At 42.3% G+C, this 18,484-nt stretch overlaps 1 protein-coding gene across 1 annotated transcript in view; it reads left to right on the top strand.

Annotated features, from left to right (window-relative positions):
* Positions 1 to 495: 495 nt before the first annotated feature.
* Positions 496 to 18,484, top strand: part of EZR (ezrin) — a 36,579-nt gene continuing 18,590 nt past the window's right edge. The window contains exon 1 of the mRNA XM_050316215.1: positions 496 to 660. Coding sequence (XP_050172172.1) covers positions 649 to 660 — 12 coding nt within the window. The 5' untranslated portion in view covers positions 496 to 648. The remainder of the gene's footprint in view (positions 661 to 18,484) is intronic.

The following is an 18,484-nucleotide window of genomic DNA, read 5'->3' as shown; positions in this document are numbered from 1 at the left end:
GCCTGGGAAGTGCCGGCCCCGCCGCTGGCCCCGGCGCGGCTGGCGGCAGGTGCGGGCGCGGCCACAGCGCGGCGGGCACGGTGTGCAGTGGGCAGGGCGGCGGGGCGAGGGTCTCGCCGCGGGGTTCGGAGGCAGACGGAGAAGGAGCGGACCAGGGAGGCCCCGCCGCGCCCCGGCCGTGTCCGGCGGGCTGTCGGGGCAGCACCGCCCCCGTCCCCCAGCACCTGTTGCCCGCCGCTTGCCGGGCGGCCCCGCCCGCCTCTCACCCCGCGGGGTCCGGGGGGCGACTGGAGGCTCCGGACCGCGGTACCCCCCGTGCCCTGGGGGCGTCGCGGCGAGGGCAGAGGGGGTGCCCGGCGGCGGGGCGAGGCGAGGCCGGTGGCGCGCTCGGAAGGCGCCGGGGGGAGCGGCAGGCCATGGCCGGCGGCGGTGAGTCACCGCCGGGCCCCACCTGCCGTACTTAACCCGCCGCCGGGCGGCCGCCGCCGCACTCGCGGGCTGCGCTGCCGCCGTGGCCGGGAGCGGCTTCTTCCACCTCCGCCTCCTCCTCCTCTTCCTCCTCCTCCGCACGGGGTGCTCGGCTGAGGCGAGGCAGTCGCTGCATGAACGTTTGTCTCGGGAGTAGGAGCAGCACCAGCAGCCCCCAAAATGCCGAAGCCGGTGAGTGGGGCGCGGGCGGGAGGCGCCCCGCGGGGCCGTGCCGGGGCCCGCCCGGCGTTCGGGGCTGCCCGAGCCGCGGCTTCTGGCGGGCCGGGCGTCTCCCGGTGCCGTGGCGTGGGCTTTTGCCGGGCTGGAAGGGCTGAGTCCAGGTCCCCGCTCCCGGTACCGGGACGGGGCGTTTCGGCTGGAGCGCCCGCGGAAGTTCTCCTTGGCGCCGGGAGGGAGTGGCGGGCACTGCGCTCCGGAGCCACATCAGCGGCTGCTCTCAGCAGGAGGAGTCGCCAGCGCGGCTGCCATGGGGCGCTGCGGGCAATGGGCCGTGGCTGGGATGGAGGGGTGCCTGGCCGTCCTGCCGCCGGGAACGGGGGGGATGGAGCTTCGGGAGCTGTGCTCCATAGATCAGGCGGTGCATTGCTCCGTCTTCTGTAGCGCTGCCGTGCTAGCCACACACAGAGCTCCCCAGCAACTCTCAAAAGAGGAGCTTTCATCACACTCCCGCTTAACGAGAGGGTGGCAAAACTGCGCTGGCTTCCATTTAGTATGCGCATGGCCTGTGCATTTCTCTACAGGAAACGTGTGTCTGTCTGTGCATATAGGAGAAACCTTGTTTCCCCCTTGTTTTGTTATCTTAAAACTAAACGCCAGGGACTTCTAACACAGTTCTCGATAGAGGTCTTTACCAATCATTATCAAATACCTGTTTCTTCTTTTTTTGTGTGTGTGTGTCTGTTTCTCTCTCTCTCTCTCACCCCCCCCCTTTTTTTTTTTTTTTTTTTTTTTTTTTTTTTTTTTTTTTAATTGTACGGACTTGTCTTTTTAATCCTCCTTTCTTTCTGTTGACATCACCACCTGCTCACCGCCTCCCCCCTCCGGCCTTCTCGTCGGTTTTTTGCTTGTTTTATTTTAAAGTCTGCTGCTACTGTGCCAGTTAGAAACGGTAATTCCCTTGGGGAACCAACTGCCTAACGCAGAGCTTTGAGCAGTCATTGGACCAGACGCAGTTTTGAACTTTGAAGAGCATAATCAGAACAGATTGTTCTCACTATCGCTATCTATTTTAGTAGAGGCAATATTTCTTAAAATGCAATGCAGTGAAGGACTTATGTATGAGCTCACATAAATGAAATATGAAATAAGAGTAAACAAGCTTATCTTTAAGGTAATAAGCAATTCATGTTTTAAAACTGTAACATTGAAATTAGTTGAACTTTTTGGTTTTCTTTTTTGTTTTTCTTTGTTTTTCTTTTTTTTCTTTTTTTTTTCCTTGAAGTGCTTAGGTTAACTTACATTGCAATTTCTGTAAACCTACAGAAAACCTCCCACACCGAATGGTGTTCAGTCCTTTTGAGAACTGAAAAATCTTCTGTCTCCCTATATTTCATCAGTAGGAGGTGATATATTGCTGCATATAATAATGCATACTGAAAGGACCCTTCTATAACTGGGGAAGCAAATACATAATTTACAAAGCATTGATATAAAAGGTTGTGTGTGAATAATCTCTCTTTGTCTTATTAGCTGTTTCCTAATTACAGAGTGCTTTCTCGAAATATCCTGGTTAGAATAATCTGAAATCCTGGTTTAGGACTAAGTCGCACTGGAAGCCATGGATAGGTGTAGAGAAACTCTTTAATCTCTTAAAAAAAAATAATACATCTGTGGTTATCTTTTTGCTTGACATGGCTATGTTTGTAATCCCTCATAGATGATAATTTTTCTTTGTGTCTTGGCTGACTAGCCAGTGAATAACAAAGGTGGATGGTGTAGATCACCTTCCACTGGGGAAGGCAATGGTAGTCTAATGATTTCTGAGACATGACCTACTGGCTGGGATTTATGGACAAGACTATGTCAATAGTTTGCACAATGTAAGGTTTTATTATTATTATTATTATTATTATTTAATCTGTTGTTCAGTAGGGCTACTTGGCACCATACTGTAAAGGAAAAAGGGGAATTTCACAGAGGTTATTTTAGTAAAACACTGTTTGGTCTGACTGCTTCAGACTGAGACTGGATTTGGATCCTTCCCAACTCAGCTCATTTGATCTTAATACAGCTAAATAGGATTTGTGTCAGTTTGCATGGAGAGAGGATGTAAGGCTGTCACTCCAGAGGCAGAACTGTGCTCAGGACAAATGTGACAACAGCCTTTGGCATGTGTGAGGAATGATAGCATAACCTCTTGGGAAACAGTTTTAGTTTTTGATGGGTATTTGACAGGGATGCTAAATATTTATTACCTGTGCTTGTTTGCATGTGTCTTGTCTGCATGGCATTCATAAATAAGATGTTGCTTGGCAGACTTCATGCTGCTGTGTGTGAAGTCTGACACACTGGTCATCAGTTGTTTACAAGTAAAGGTTAGGATGACAGAAAGCAAAATTTTGGCAACACCTCCTCCTCTCTGCTCCTTCCCCCGCAAGCCACTAAGCTGAACCTTTATAGGAAACTATTTTTTAAACAAAAATTATGCATGCACGCACAGAGCTTATGGATCACATTTGTAAGTTATTATTTCACAGTAAACAAATAGCAAGTCCATTAACACTAGAACGGTAGTGATTTTGTTTTAATTGTGTACCAAAGTGAAGTGCCAGAAAGCCAACTATATGTCCGACTCTGTGGTAACATTTGGTCACAATTAGTTGTATCTGATGTGTGCTTACCATGATCAAAATAAATTTTAGTAACAGTCCGGAAAATAATTCTGAAATGAGTATATTTGTTGATATAGACACGTTAATATATAATTTAACATAGGCGTTCTGCCATGTGCAACAGTTACAAAGTAATAAAATCTCTCCAAGGTAAGCTGTAAATATATAACTTGTACCCAGTTCATAAGGGTTTATGGCTGGGAGTTCATAAGCAGTTCAGATACATGACTTCCACCTAGTCTGTGCAGAGGTTCATTAGGTTTTACAGGTGGCAAATTATTACGTAAGGAAATGCAAAAGATGCCATCTAATCCAAATCTTGCAGTGTTATCGGGAAACAAGTGAAATGCTAAATAAACTTACTTGCTCAGCCTTGCATCCTTTCATTACTGGAGTGTCTGTGTGCTCTCTGTATTTTTCCTAGATTCGTGGTGCTAGTTTACTTCTGTTTGACTCATTGAATGGATGGTGTTTTAGGTGAAATATATCCTTTTGCAAAACAAACCAATCTAATAAATTGTGGTTAGAACAGCATGGCTTCGGGCTAATGAACAGTACTTACCGAAGGAGGAGGAAATGTGATCTCTGGTCTATAGAGCTGTTAATTTGATCTGACCTACCAGCATTCTTGGTTACTTCATTGAAGGCAGATTTTTAAAATTTTTTTTGTTTGCTTTGTTTTGTTTCCTCTCAGGGGGAAAAAAACTTAGAGCTCCACAAGACATTGAGTGAGTTTTGCAGCAGAGCATTTGATTGATGTAGTGACATACAAGAACTTTTAATACTTGTATGCATATATGTAAAACTGTGTTAAGAGAAGACAGAAGTAAATGCAGTCTAACACCTTCTGGTGCTAAAGAGAAAATGTAAGTGAATAATATTCCGAGGCACCATTTTTTAAATACCTTTATTAAGGGCCCGTGTTCAGAAAGCTGAGCATAGCAATTGAAATCTGGTAATGCTGTGCTGTTGAGGGGGAGGTGTTATTGATGCAGAAGGGCAATATGTAAAGGGGAGTGAAGGACAGGGGTAATAAAGTCCCACTGCAACAGTTAAACTTGGAGGGGAGGGGAAAGAAGGTCCCCCACTAAATAGGATAGAAGGAGATGGATTAGTCAGTGGTAGGATGACTGTTCAACTGTTTGTGTCATCTGCAATGCATAGGGTGTCTCTAAGAGAAAGCATTAATAGAACATTCTAGAGAGATCTTTCCTTGAATATAGGTTACACTTGTCTGTGTCCAGGAGAGACAAATTCAAAGCAGAACCTAGGAAAGGGTTTTAGGATGGTGAGAGGCAGAAAGCCACCTCACGATAAGAGGGCACTTGGCTAGTTTAGCCTGGTAGAATTTAAGGAGTTACCTCTTCCTTCCCCTGTGTAAAATGTAAGGTGTTTAAATGAAAAAGAGGAGGAAGAATTGCTTTAAGCAGAATTTGTGGTTTAAGGGACTTTAAAACCTTAGAGCAGTTAAGTGCATGTGGTGGGTTTTGTGTGGGTGGGTAGGATTTTTTTTTTTTTCCTCCTTCCTTGTTGATCATATTAGAAGATTATTCCAAGACCTAACATCCCTTAAGACAAAATTTGACAAGGACACAGTTTAATGTTGCTGCCTGTAGGAGTGTGGAACTGGAACTGATGTCTCAAAAGGTTTTTCCCAACTCTGTGTTGTTAATCATGTGCTAGTGTGTGCTAGACCTTAAGTGGTTAGACAAGCCCTCCATATCTGTTTGATGTTGAATATGCATGTACTCTGAAAAAAGAACTTGAAGGCAGCGTGCAAGTCTTCTGCCAAACCTTTATCTGTCTGTGAACAGACGGCATTAAAATTCAACACGTTTTCAATAAACCAGTCCAAAAAATATGTGAGTGTAGTGACAGGAATTTATTTCTAAATATAAATAATTAATAATTGTTCCCAGATCTTCCCAATTTATTCTTGACTGTGTCTTTTAATTACACCTAGTGGTTTAATCTTAGTGCTTTTCACAGCAGATTGCTGTAACTGGACTGAAGTAAAAATACCTTTTCATAACCTTAAGTGCTCATAATTAACTAAAATACTCTCAACTTATGGATAGCTATAGATTTAGTAAAAAATATAATATTACCCTTGTAGGCATGAATTGCAGTACATTGGGTGATACAGTATATGGTGTACTTGATACCAAGAGATGTATACTCACTTTGGCACAAAGTGGAATCCTAAGGAAGCTTCCATTTGCTAAAGTAAGAACTCCCACTCACTGCTGCAAAAGAAAGGTGGAGGATTCTGAGTAGTAAATTTAGGGAGTAGTTGACAGATGACTAAAGTTATAAAAGAATGAGTTCATAGTTTTGCCAAAAACATTATTTACTGCATGATCTGAGTAAGCATTTCCGAGGGCTGTTTGTTCTGGGGTGTTAGCTGCTGCAGAGAAATCAAGGGTGTTAAGTGTTATGTTAGTCACTACTTAAAGAATTTCTTAGCCTTCTTAAAGGGCAAAGGGAGGAGATAAGCCTTCCTGTTCTGCTCCCTCCCTCCACCCACATGAACATCTTCTTGTGTCCATGAAAAAAAGCTGTAGTTATGTCAGGACTTTTTGAGAATAAGACTTCTTAATGACCACTGAAGATTCCCTCATCAGTGTAGTTCTTGTTTGGCACACTGTGCTCAAAGAGCTTTATGCGCACTGTAAATCCCATAATCACTCGATTGACCTTGACAGAAGGCAATGCTGCCCAAGATCACTGAACCACACTGCACACTGTGTTAAGTAATGTACTTTAGCTGCGTTGTGTGCTTGCTTCGAAGCCTGGTTTCTGCCATAGATAACATTTAGCCTGTGAGCCCAGAAGTACAGCTCTTTCAGAAGCAACAGAAATCTCTGGCTTTTACTGAGCAGCGTATGGGATCCTTCCCCCTCGGAGAGGGGAAAATTGTTGCTACATGAGGCTGGAAACAAGGCGTAGCTCAGTGTAACAGCTAACCATATTGCCTCCATATTGCTCATCTGCTCAGACCCAGATTTTGTTTCGCTTTCTAGTTCCTTCTTCATTGTGGGGGAAATTCAACTGGGGCTGATGAGCACCTGATACTAACAGCTGTCAATTAAAGTAAAAATCCAGAGTCTAAGAATTCACGTGCAGGAGTCTTATCTTTTAATTGAGTAAACAAGAGAAACTGTTGCTTGAAGACCACGGAATTGGGTTTGGCTACCTACTGTGTAGGCTCAGTAGAAGAGCTACTGGCACCCCTATACAAGGCCTGTAGCCCTCTGCTGCCTTTGGGAAGGGAATATGGGATTGCCCTGTTTGAGAGAGGGTTTGTGTGCATTTAGTTCTCTCTCTCTGTCATGAGCAAGTGCTGTAGCTGTTGTGTAAAACTCAGAGGTGTCACTATCACCATCTCTTCCTCCCTTGTTCTTGCATGAAAATGTCCATGTTATTTTCTGACCTCAGTATGAAATATGTGTGAGAAAAGGGTTTTCTGAGGGTGAGTGGATGGCAGTCCAGCTGATGAGTCTTGAGCAGGCTTGTGAAGTGGCCCTAGAGTAGCTCAGTTCTGCCTAGAGACCACTGCTCTGCAGATGCGAAGAGCAGATCTGTGACCTGCCTGCTACCTGAAGAATTAGGGATTAAAGAATTTCACCCTTTGTACCCAGGCACGCCTGAATGTAGCCTGTGTAGCCCAGTAGGTGACTTCAAAATCTCTGCTGTAAGATCTGGACTTCAGAGTTATTTGAGGGAGCTAAAGTTGTTCTTTAATACCTAGTTGGAATACACTTAGCTTGCTTAACTTTTTGTCTTTGTAGAAATACGTGATTGTGCACAGTGGTGTGAATTGGTTGGTGGATTTGCCTAACTGATATTAGGTGATCTCAGTGTGGGAGAGAATAGTTTTTCCTTCTTAACAACTGACACAGCTGTGCAGGCAAACTTTTGAAAAGTACTTTTTCTACCCCCACTGTGCTCAGGGACTTTGGGAACCACTGGTGTACATTTGTTTGCCATCACACTTCTAAGTTGAGGGGCCTGTGAAGAGTTGCATCTCAGAAGCCCTTAAACTATTTTAGGGGCCAGGAAGGGATATATTGCTGATCCTTGCAATTGCTTTTCCTTTGTGATCTGTAACTTCTCAAGAGCAATATTTTTGTTGCTTAGGTGACATTCCAGGACTTGCGATGCCCTACCTTCATCTGGGAGCAAACGGTACCTGTTGCATACTGTTTAAAATACCTCACTGGGAAGTGGAAGCATTGTAGTGTATTTCACATAGATCAGGTTATCAAACTATCAGGGGTGATCACATCACATAGTCCCACTCATAAATTTCACAAATGCCATGTGGTACGCTCCACTGAAGTCCATGAGGTAAAATCAAAGAGGCTGATATGGATTAGGTGAAACAGAAGGCTGGGATATCAAACAAAAAAAAAAAATCCCTCTCTGACAAATGGATTTGTATCTAGAATGCAAAATGAACATATATCATTACCGGGCCTTGTGTGACTTGTTACACTGCTATTTCTCCTTAAGTAAGTGGAGTTCATTTTCCTTCTGCGCTTTGATGTTTGTAGGAACATGGCTGCCCTTGTAGGTCAGGCAGAAAGCCCTTGTAGCCTAGTATTACACCTCTGATGTTGGCCAAAAGCTGATGCCCGAGGAAGAGTATTTCAAAGATACGCACTATTGCTTTCCTCTGCAGCACTGGAGGTTGAAAGGTCCTATATAATGAGTTACTAAATGGATTTCTGTGAACTTGTCCGGTCTCCCCTTGAAACCATGTGAACTCCAGCATTCACAGTATGCTTTAACAAAGGCTGTCCTAGATAACCTTCATGTTGTTTGGAAAGTTATCTACAAAACTCCTTGCTAGAGTGCTATTTGATTTTATTTTTTTTTCTTGTTCATAGTGTTGATGCCCTGTATTTATTCTGTTGGTAGAGCAATGAACATACATTCCTTCTTTACCCTGTTCATGGAACTCATGACTTTATATGCTCCTACGTCCTAACCTAAAAGTTAATTTTCTTCCAAACTGAGAAGTCCTAGCTAGCTTAGTCGATGCTTGCATGGTAATTATTTGAACATCCTTGAGCTTCATCCAGTTCACATCTGATGAAAATACTGCTTTGCATCCTGTAATGTCTCCACTGGTAAAGAGTACAGTTATTGAGAACATTTCTTCATCAGTTGTATCTTGTATGCCTTAAAGTCTCAGGTCACAGTCCCGTGAGAGAGTAAGTCATAGATGCTCCTTGTGTTCACACAGCTCACCCTGCTCCAATGTAACATGCTGCTCTTCCACCCCAGAAGAACATCCTTGTCCTAGGACAGGTCATATGAGGTCTATTGAAAGTGCTGAGTGCTGTGTGCTGACAGGCTGTGCTGTTGCCTGGTCTCCAGGTGAGCTGCCATTAGGCATTTGGCTCTTTGTAATGGCTTAGGGTTTTCCATGCACACTGCCCTCTAGAACACATCTCTGCATAAGCACTGGAATAAAAGGCACCAGGATTGGTGCTCAGATCCAGGGGAAGCTCTGAGGTTGCTATGGCTTTTATTTAGATTATTCATATCTTCAGACCCTGCCCCTTCTTGTTGTGACTTGGTATGTGGAGCTCAGCTTTTGCAGAAATTGTTGTGTGCCTTTTGCTTCCAAGTGAAAAAAGCCAAGCAGAGGTAGGAAATGATGTTTGTGTTTCGCATCAGGACTATAAGACATTCGAGTTGGTTTTTATTTTACCTTGAGGGAATTGCCTTACTAGCTGATGTGCGAATATTGGAGATGTTAGTTAAATTGTTTAGAAGACTCTGAAATTATAGTAAAATTTGAGATTTCAAGCCCCTGTATTATCTGTACTTGACCCCATGCTGATGTTTCTGATGGAAGACAGCAAAAGACCTGATTCATTCTGGATTCTGAGCAACTTCTTGAGATAAACCTTATTTGAGGATTGGTTGTGGGGCTTGCTTTAAACTTCATGTCTAAAGCCTTAGTCTCGCAACTTCATTATGTTTAATTAGATGCAACAGCTGTCATGATAAAACAGGCTGTGTATGAAGGAGTTTGATCCAGTGGCCTCTAGCTTCCCCCTGTATTTATCCTTTATGTACAAAGGATCTATTGTTGCTGCAGTCTGTGTTCCTAAATCCATCCCAACATCCACTGAGGGCAAATGGCACATCCAGGCAGTGGTGCTACGATGAGCCTGTTGCCACTGGCTGTGTGTTCCTCCCTTAAAGAACAGACTGCTGCTTGTACACATATTCTGAAAATGCTAATAGAGTATTATGCAGCATCAGAGAGTCTTTAAAGTGAATGTTAATGTATTTCAATGAAACATCGTAAACACTCCTGCTTCTTCCTAGCATCCTCTGTGTTCAAAGTAAACCATTCTTACCTCTCTCACATAGAGTGAGGGCAAGTGTTTTGCATGAATAACACCTGGCCTCACAAGAGTATGGGGCTTTGTTCAAGGGCAATATCCTGGGGCCTTTCAGACTTACACTACATTGCTTTGGCTTGTCAGAACATAGGGCTGTCCCTAGGTAATGTTACCTCTTAAAAAATGGGAATTTAAAAATTTTTAAAAGGCCTCTGTCAGTTTTTCAGCTTCTTCCTAACTCCGGACAGAATGGTGCCTTTTGCTTTTTAGGAAGGAACTTAAGTTGGGGGAAACTTAAGCAGGTGAAGATTTTTCTCTGTCGAGAGTACTTGCTTGGTTTTGCTGTTTCACTGAGCAGCTACTGGTAACTGTACAGAACTGACCAGAGGTGGAGAATGCTGGAAGAGTGCTGCGGCCTAGACATTTGGGAGCCAGGGCTGTCATAGATGCAGATGTCACCTGTGCTAGCCACACCTGCATGAAATATTCATGATCTTCCAGCATGCAGAGCATTATTGCTTGACTTGAGAGATAACAAACTGAATTACAGCCATGGTTGCTTCTTGACTTTTCACACAGATGCCTACTATGCAGTTATTACATGCTGACAGAAGAGATATCAGGCTTTCATTATGGGAACTGAGATAGGCATGTAATTTAGTATGGCATCTTCTGCACATTTAAACATAAAAAAAGTTTGAATTTGCATTCTAGTATTATCTTCATGTTTAATTATAAGGAAGGTTTCATGCTCTCTTACAAAGAAGAGTCAAGTGACCTGGCTGCAAACCCAAACTCTTCTTTTGGGCTTCTTGTGACCTGTTTGTGTGTGCCAGCAGGGAGGGGGATGTTTATTCCGAAATTTCAACCCGCTTTATTAAAACTGGAATTTCTGGATGACTCCCCAGATCTGGGTATTCAAGGTTTTCCTGCCCGCATCAGTCCCCCCACTCCATACAGGAGATAGCTTTCAGATTTCATTTAAAAATATTCTTGGCTTCCCCTCAAAGTGCTTTATTTCTCTTCAGAAAAACTGCTATGGAAGATGTTGTAAATCTTTTTCATTGTACATGAAAGCAGCAAATACTTGGGCTGCTATTGCCTTGAGTAAACTTAAAAAATTTCAGTTAAGTATAGCCGATATAGTTATTGCTCCTTAAATACTGAAGATTAGTATGCCCCAAAAATATGGTTGTATGAGCTGTTGCATTAAAGTTGACTAGTAGTTAAGGCTAACAATCATGCTGGACAATTTTAAAGTAACTACTAGCTTATAGATTATTATATACAACTGTATTTACCCTCAGTGGTATTTCTCCCTCTCCTGGGAAGGTGAGCAAGGCTTTAAGGAACAAAGACCAGCCTACTCAGCTCTAATTTTATCTGTTGCAGATGCAGCAATACCTAACTGCTTCATAGACTCAGAGGAATTCCATTGGAACGTGACTTAATGTTCCCATTTATTTGCAATGAGGAAGCAATGTTTAACACAATAAGAGCTGAAATGGAACTCATCCTTCAGTTCACAGCCGGGTCTTTTTGATTTAACACAGTATGCTGGCAAACTGGGTCAGTGAAATGGGTGCAATGAGCTTGCCTTGTCAGCCAAGGGGATGTCAGTGAGGCCGTCCCCTATTCATGTTTTGTGAACTGATGAGGCTGTTTTCTTCCTTGTCAGCAAACTGTGTTCTGCAGTGTGCAGGGCAAGGCTCATGACTGTTGGTTGCCCTGTGCTGCCTCTGCCCTCTCTGAAATGCGAGGTGTTGGGCAGGTAGTGTGCAAAAGATTCTGTCGTGGGAGCAGGAGAGGAGCATGTGAAAGGCTTTCTTCTGTGTTTTACTGTACATTGCTTTCCCACTCTCACAGTAATCAGATTCTCCTTCCTGCAGAAGATAGATGGGAGGTCTGTCATTTGCCTTCTTGTTTTAGCTTCTTGGAGATCCTTTAAATCATAAAAATGTAGCACCGGAGAGGACTTGAACCTGTGTTGTCTGAAGGCTGCATGGAGGTGGTTATATAGTATCCTAATATCTTACTACTCCAGCAATTATTGTTTGGTTTTGTGTTACCAAGCTTGCAATAAGAGGCTGGGTTTATTTGGTGTGGGTTTTTTTGGGTTTTTTTGGTTGGTTTTTTTTTTTTTTTGTGGTTGTTGTTGTTTTTGTTTTGTTTTGTTTTGTTTTTCTCAGATTTTTTTCCCCCCTGTTTTTGGCCATATAGGCTTAAAAGTTGCCATCTTGTCTATAAACACATCGTGCTTTAGACAGATCCCATTGGAAGAGATCAGTGATGTGCTTAAAAAATCAAATCCGGTTTGAAACAAACAAAACCCCCACAAACAAACAAACAAAAAAACCCAAACATAAGAAACCACAACCCACAACCAACCCAGAAACACCTGACCTGCAGATTAATGCAGACTTTCCTTGATTAACTTCCCCCCTTCCAAAAGAAGCATTTAAATCTGGGTGACAGCATTCCAGCTAGTGAGTCATCAGGCAAGCAGAACAGAATAGTCACCTTTTGTAATGCTTCCGGTGACAAATACACTCAAGAATGTAATTTTCCCTTCTGTGTAATAGCATCACACCAGGAAATGTGGTATTTTTCTGGGGATTATAATAGACCACATCCTTGTCTACAGCCCTACTGTAGAGCTATTGTTTGCAAGCTTGTAATTTGTTCATCTCCTCCTCTGGCCCATTCTCACCTCCTCAAGTGTAACACCTGTAAGTATTTTTCAGACCTACCAAGATCTTTGAATTCCAGCCCTGTCCTCCAAAAGAGTTTCTTATTTGTTCTTGACTAGGTGCTGTTTGTGAATGTGTAAGTGTTCTCTGTCTTCCAGGGACTGTGAGAATCCTTAACTTTGTTTTCTTACTTCCTCAATCCCACCACATTCACATCCCATTTTCAAGACCTTGGCCTGACATGAGAAGGTCAGAATACATGTCCCTGCAGTAGTTCCACCAAGATAAAGGTGCTGAGTCCAACTGGGAGGAAAGTTGTGCTTTGGCAATCCTGTAGCAGTGAATAGAACAGAACTGACCATTTGCTTCACGTTGTTTCCTGTTTTGAATGAAGCTGTGGAGAATGCAGGTGCACAACTTGTTTGGTTGTAATTTCACATGGCTCAGATTTGTGGTCCCATATGACATAGACTAGGCATACAACATCAAATATGTTACTAGGTGATGCTTGATCCATCAGGCAGATTACTCTGTCAGAGAAGAAACAGAATTGGCTCCAAGTGTGTTCTCGACATGTTGGTGTTCATAAGTACTAAAGAACAATATTATAAATTGAACTAATATTTCTGCAGTTTGTGCTAGTTCTCCTCTCCACAGTGTCTGAACTGTTGACTTGAATCTGTTGATTTAGGTAACTTGTGGAGGACAAGAATGCAGACACTGAAGTGTTAGCAGGTCAGCTCTGAGCTCTGGAGCCTCTAGGAATTTATTCCCTAGACAAAGTTGAAAATTTTCTGAAAATAGTTTCCAGGAGCTGGGACTACAGTTACTCCAACAATATTTTTTGTTGTTGGACCTGGAACCAATGAACTCTACTGAATGGAATGTGGAAGAATAGAGAGCAGTTTCAGTGCCCTTCTGATGCTGCTACATGAAGTTGTTTTTCCTATTACCAGATACTTAATCACTACCCGCGTCTCTGAACAGCTCTGGTTGCTAAGGTCAAAATGAGATTACTCTGTCCATGCAGATGCATTGCAGCCCGGGCCAAGAAGCTTGTCTGTTATTTATTCCAATAATAGTTTTTGCTTGAGCGGTGGAAGAGTAGACCTGCAGAAGTGAGGGTGCAAGCTTAATACTGCCACTTTCTTAATAGTATAGTATTAATAACACTGCGTTCTCTCATTTGTTAAGACTTCCTTATTCCCTCAGCACAAGTGTGTCCATATGCATACATTCTGTTTGTGTATGTGTAAGGAAGCGTAACAGCCCTGCATGCTGTTTCTCTTAGTACGTGCTGTGCGGGTACAACACTTAAAATGTGGTCGATCTGCTTCTAACACGTAACTAGCAACATGCCTGGGATTTCCAGACATCCACTGACTGAAGAAAGAAGGCAGGTCTATCTAGGGTGCTCCACTGTGATACTGCTAATTGCCACCACTTGGGAAGATATATGTCACTAGCATTTGCACTTGCAAACCTGCTATTTAAGAGACTGGTCTTTATCCCTCCCTGGAAAGGGGAAGAAAACATTCCTGAGAATTGTCTGAGGCATTTAGAACTGCCTAATGATAAGAAGCAACACGGTTAAGGACCGGATTATCCTGTGTATAAGGGTAAAAGTTGGTATTTACTGCCCTTTATCTTGTGTATTCACTGAAAATAAAAGGTATGATCTTTTAAATGACTCGCACAACTTTGTGGTTTCACTGAACTATTTTATTATGCAAGTGAACTTAAGAGTTATTAGATTACGTGCATCAGGGTGCAAAATATTCATGATGGCTTAGTGTGTGAGAGCGCTGTGGAGTTTTTTTTCTGTTCTACCTTCCCTTTCCCCTTCAGTGTAGGATGTTTTTCAGTGGAGCTGCAATATTAGGAGAGGGATGGTTAACTTCAGAAATACTATATTGCCTGCAACCAGAGACAGATTCTGAACCAATGGGCTCAGGAGTGAGGCCTTAGAAAAAAACCCCTACCTGTGCATGCGTGGTGTCCAACACACCTAGAAAGTAGGCATTTGTGAGAGGAAGGGATTGAAGAGGCAAAGTCATCTTGGGTTCCTATCTAGGTCTTGGATCTTCCCTAGGCATGTTGCCACTCAGCTGGTTGGCAGTGTATTGCCTCCTTAAGAGACAGTGTTTTCTGAATTTCTTTTCAAATGGCACTTTAATTTTCCAAGTTAGGTACAGATAGGAATCTGAAAGGCTGCCCTGTCCCATAGATTGATCTACTGACTCAGTATTAGAAGAGATGTTGTCTTAGCAACAACAAAAGAAGTAAAAACAAATGCATGACTTAAGGGCATTGCTAAAGCACAGAAGATTCTGTTCTAACTACTGTAACTTCTAGTACAAGGCCTTTCCATAGTATTATGATCATTTAAGCTACATTCTGTAGTTCTCTCTAGTTCCGTCTTTCATCTTACTTCCCTTCTCTTGTTCCAGTTGGTAGTGTAGCTAACATGTTACGGTCTATCCCAAACAGTCTGAAATCATGGAACTGGTGTTTAGTCTTTAAGTGTACTAAGTTCTGCAGCTTCTGTTGAGTCTTACTATTATGGAAAGTTTTTAATTTTAATGCAAATGGCATTGCCTCTTCAACAGCATGCTTCTTCCCCTCTGAATCCAATTTGTTGCAAATTTTATGCATCATAAGACAGGGGAAGAGGAAAAACTGGTGTTCTGTAGTGTTTTTATATGCACAAGCAAACCTTCTAAGGCCCCATTTGTCATTTTAAGTATGTTAGTCTTGGACACAAAAGTTTAATGATAAAATCATGGAATGGTTACAGTTTTTAAGGACCTTAAAGATCATCTAGTTTTAATACCCAGAATTATAAAGTGTTGTGACAGTGGCCTATTGAGAGGAAAGTTACATCTTACTGTCTAGGATTTTTAGCATGCTATGTGCTTAAATGCACATAGTTTTTAATATAAACCCTTGTTTCCTCCCACACTCTTATGCTTAAAAAAATTAGAAACTGTTTTCATTTTGGTTATGGCTTCAACTTTGTCTTGGGTTACTGCCAAGATTTGGTAGGGATCTTTACAAATGACCTGCCTTGCCTATGCAGGGTGAGCAGGACTTCACTTGGGAAAATTGTCTTAACTGTGTCTTGCTCTTTTTATTGCTCATGGAAATTAGGTTGAGTTGTTCCCTGCTTTCCTCCTCAACCATACCTTGGATTGGTTAGCACCTTGGGTGTTGACTTAATCGTCTTGGAGCCATGGGGAGTTTCATGTGGTCTGAGCTGAATGAATGCCAAACTGATTGTCTCTCAGCATAACAGGCATCACAGTTTCTTCAGACTGTCTAAACCAGGGTTTCGAGTGGGTTAGGCTCTGTTTGCCTGCTTTACTACCAGCTTCTCTGTGGCTAAAAGCTTATGTGGAGTGGTTGTTGGTCATCCATTTAGAAACACTGTTAAAGCCATTATGTTCTTCTGGAGATCAAGGCTAAGGTTTGGAGATGAGAAGCAATAGGACTTAATATGGCAGGAAGGGGACTCAAAGGATTTTCCCAGGCAGTCATCAACTCATCGAAGGGATAGATGCTTGAGGCCCTGTCTCTTCTTGCTCTGCCTGTCATGTGGCTAACAGTTTGTCTGAGGGCATACCATGGAATTCTTCTTTGTCCTGCTGGTTATGCAGTCCTTTAAGAACAGAGAAGTTAACCTTTACCACATGCCCCAAGTGTCCTTGAAAGCTGTTTGGATAACCAAGTAGTCATGTTCCTGCATGCTTCTGGCTTTACAGGACTGAAGTGGAAAAGCAGATTACTACGATTTTGGGTCTTAATACTAGAATAATTCTTAAAATATGTAGTAGCTAAATGGCTTTAGCACTAAATAGCTCACTGTGTAGCTGATCCTTCAGGAAGGGGAGTGTATCCAGAAGAGTCTTTTAGGGTTGTATTAATAAAAGGTATTCTTTTAGACTAGGGAGGTTAATTTTTTTTACTACCAGGTAAACTACTAAGGTGAGATAGAGGGAAAGACATACATGCTAGTACCACCTGGAATTCTGTGCTCAGCCAGCATCTTGCAGGTTTTCTGGTAAGGAGTAGGAAGCATATCCTTTTAAGTTCTTCAGCTTGTAAAGTGATACTTATTTTACATCCACTGTGGTGTTTCAGCTAAAAGTACAAATAACTCATACAGTGCAAAACTGAAGATTGCGAGCATATGTTTTCTTGAAGTGGGTAGAAAGGGATTAGAATATGATTAGGGATTTATTGTTGAGAGGGATTAAGCAACAGGTGTTTTTTAAGGTCACATCTTTGAATTGCAGCCTTGCTGTTCCAGAGAATTTGATATCTGAACTTCCTCTACTTTCCTACATTGAAAACACTTCTTGGGAAACCCTTGGTTTGTAAGGCACAGGAAGAAAAGCTTAAGCGTAATTTCACATTCCATTATGGATCACAAATGCTGTAGTTAGGTTTTCCAAGAACTCCCTTTCCCTTCTTGCTTCTTCTTTCATATTACATTTAGCTTGGTTTTTGGTTTTTTTGTGTTTTATTTTTTTTTAATTCTTAATTTAAGGGACACTCCTCTAAAAACACAGCTTGAAAGTGAAAGGGCACTAAGTCATCTTTTCTGGTTCAATTCTGGGGTTCCATGACTTGGAAACTGCCTTCAATCATCTTTCTGTAAGAGGGTCCTCTGTTATCTGAGAGAAAGAAACAACTCTATAAAGGCTAGAAGATACTTGATGCCTTTATAGAATCATTTAGGTTGGAAAAGATGTCTAAGATCATCAAGTTCAACCATTAACCTAACATTGCCAGGTCTACCACTAAACTGAAGAAGGTTGCTTAGACATTTAGTGTCTAACAGAAAAGAGAGTGTGAAATTTTCTAATGTATTTGACTAAAACTAGCTTAGGCGACTTGTTTTATTCACAGTTCTTTGTTAATTGTAACATTGTTTCACCTGACATTTATCCTAGAGTTTAAATATGCATAATTAAGTGGCTGGGAACTGCTGAAGGTCAAATCTTTGTAGAGTGAGTGATTCTATTCCTCTCCCAGCTCTTACCTCTCATCTCTTCAGATGTAACAGGCTCTCCTGGTCTCCTAGCTCTGTCTTTCTGTAACGTGACATTTACAAAATGTTGGGAAATTGTAATGAAATATCATCTGCCTGTAGCTTACCTGTTGTCTGGCCTTGTGTTTGCATGTCCACTTTTTCTTCTTTCCTTTAAAATACCAAGCTACAAATCTGGTCATTAGTAGAACTATACTACACAATCATCCAAGTTTGGGGTTTTTTTTAATTTGTTGGGGGGAGTTGTTTGTTTTTTGAGAAGTCATAGAATATTGCAAGCAATATAGTCTCCTGTAGTCAGAACAGTTGGAGATAATCCTGTCCCATTTGCCATTTTACTGGTCCTTATGCTATTCCCTGCAAGCTTACTTGCTGCTTTTGCCTCCTGATTAACTACTAATAGATTTTTTCTAGTCATTAAACACTCTTGCCTTCTGCATTCAGTAGTATCCTCTGCCTTGAAGTCTACTGCTGTTGCAGTAAATCTGGTTATGTTGTTTCTTCACTGACAGCAAGAGCTTAGTGAACTCTTGCCCTTTAGTATCATTTAGTGCCCGTTACTGCTGGTTTTATGTGCTGAGTAGCTTTTTATGAGGGAAAGAATGAATGGTTATCAGGTTAATGCTGATTGCTTTGTAAGAATAATCTGCGGCCTTTTGCCTTTAAAACCTCAGATTAATTCCAGCTCTAATATAAATGGAAGTTAAATTATAAGTCTTAAATTTAATTTAGTCATTAGGGCCTTTCGTAATCCAAGGGATGGCCTGCAGGCAGCTACACTATGCACTCGGAGTAGCTCTTAGTCCAAGAGGGTTTAGGCCTGGAAAGGGTCAAGTCTAAAATGCCCTCTTGTTTAACCAGAAGATCAGTCCAATCCTGTATTGAGTAGAAAAACCTGCAGAGCAATCTGGATAAGACAGCAAAATGAGTGCCCCAATTAAGTTTGCTGGTGTGATAACATAATTGTAATTGAGGCTTAAGTGTGTATGTTATAGATGTGAGGGTAGTGCATCTAAGCGTGGAGACTATTGTACACAAAGTACTCTGTTAACACCT

Source organism: Myiozetetes cayanensis, unplaced genomic scaffold, assembly GCF_022539395.1.
Source record: "Myiozetetes cayanensis isolate MyiCay16 unplaced genomic scaffold, myiCay2020 scf2-11, whole genome shotgun sequence".
NCBI lineage: Eukaryota > Metazoa > Chordata > Aves > Passeriformes > Tyrannidae > Myiozetetes > Myiozetetes cayanensis.
This window is presented reverse-complemented; position numbering and strand designations above follow the sequence as displayed.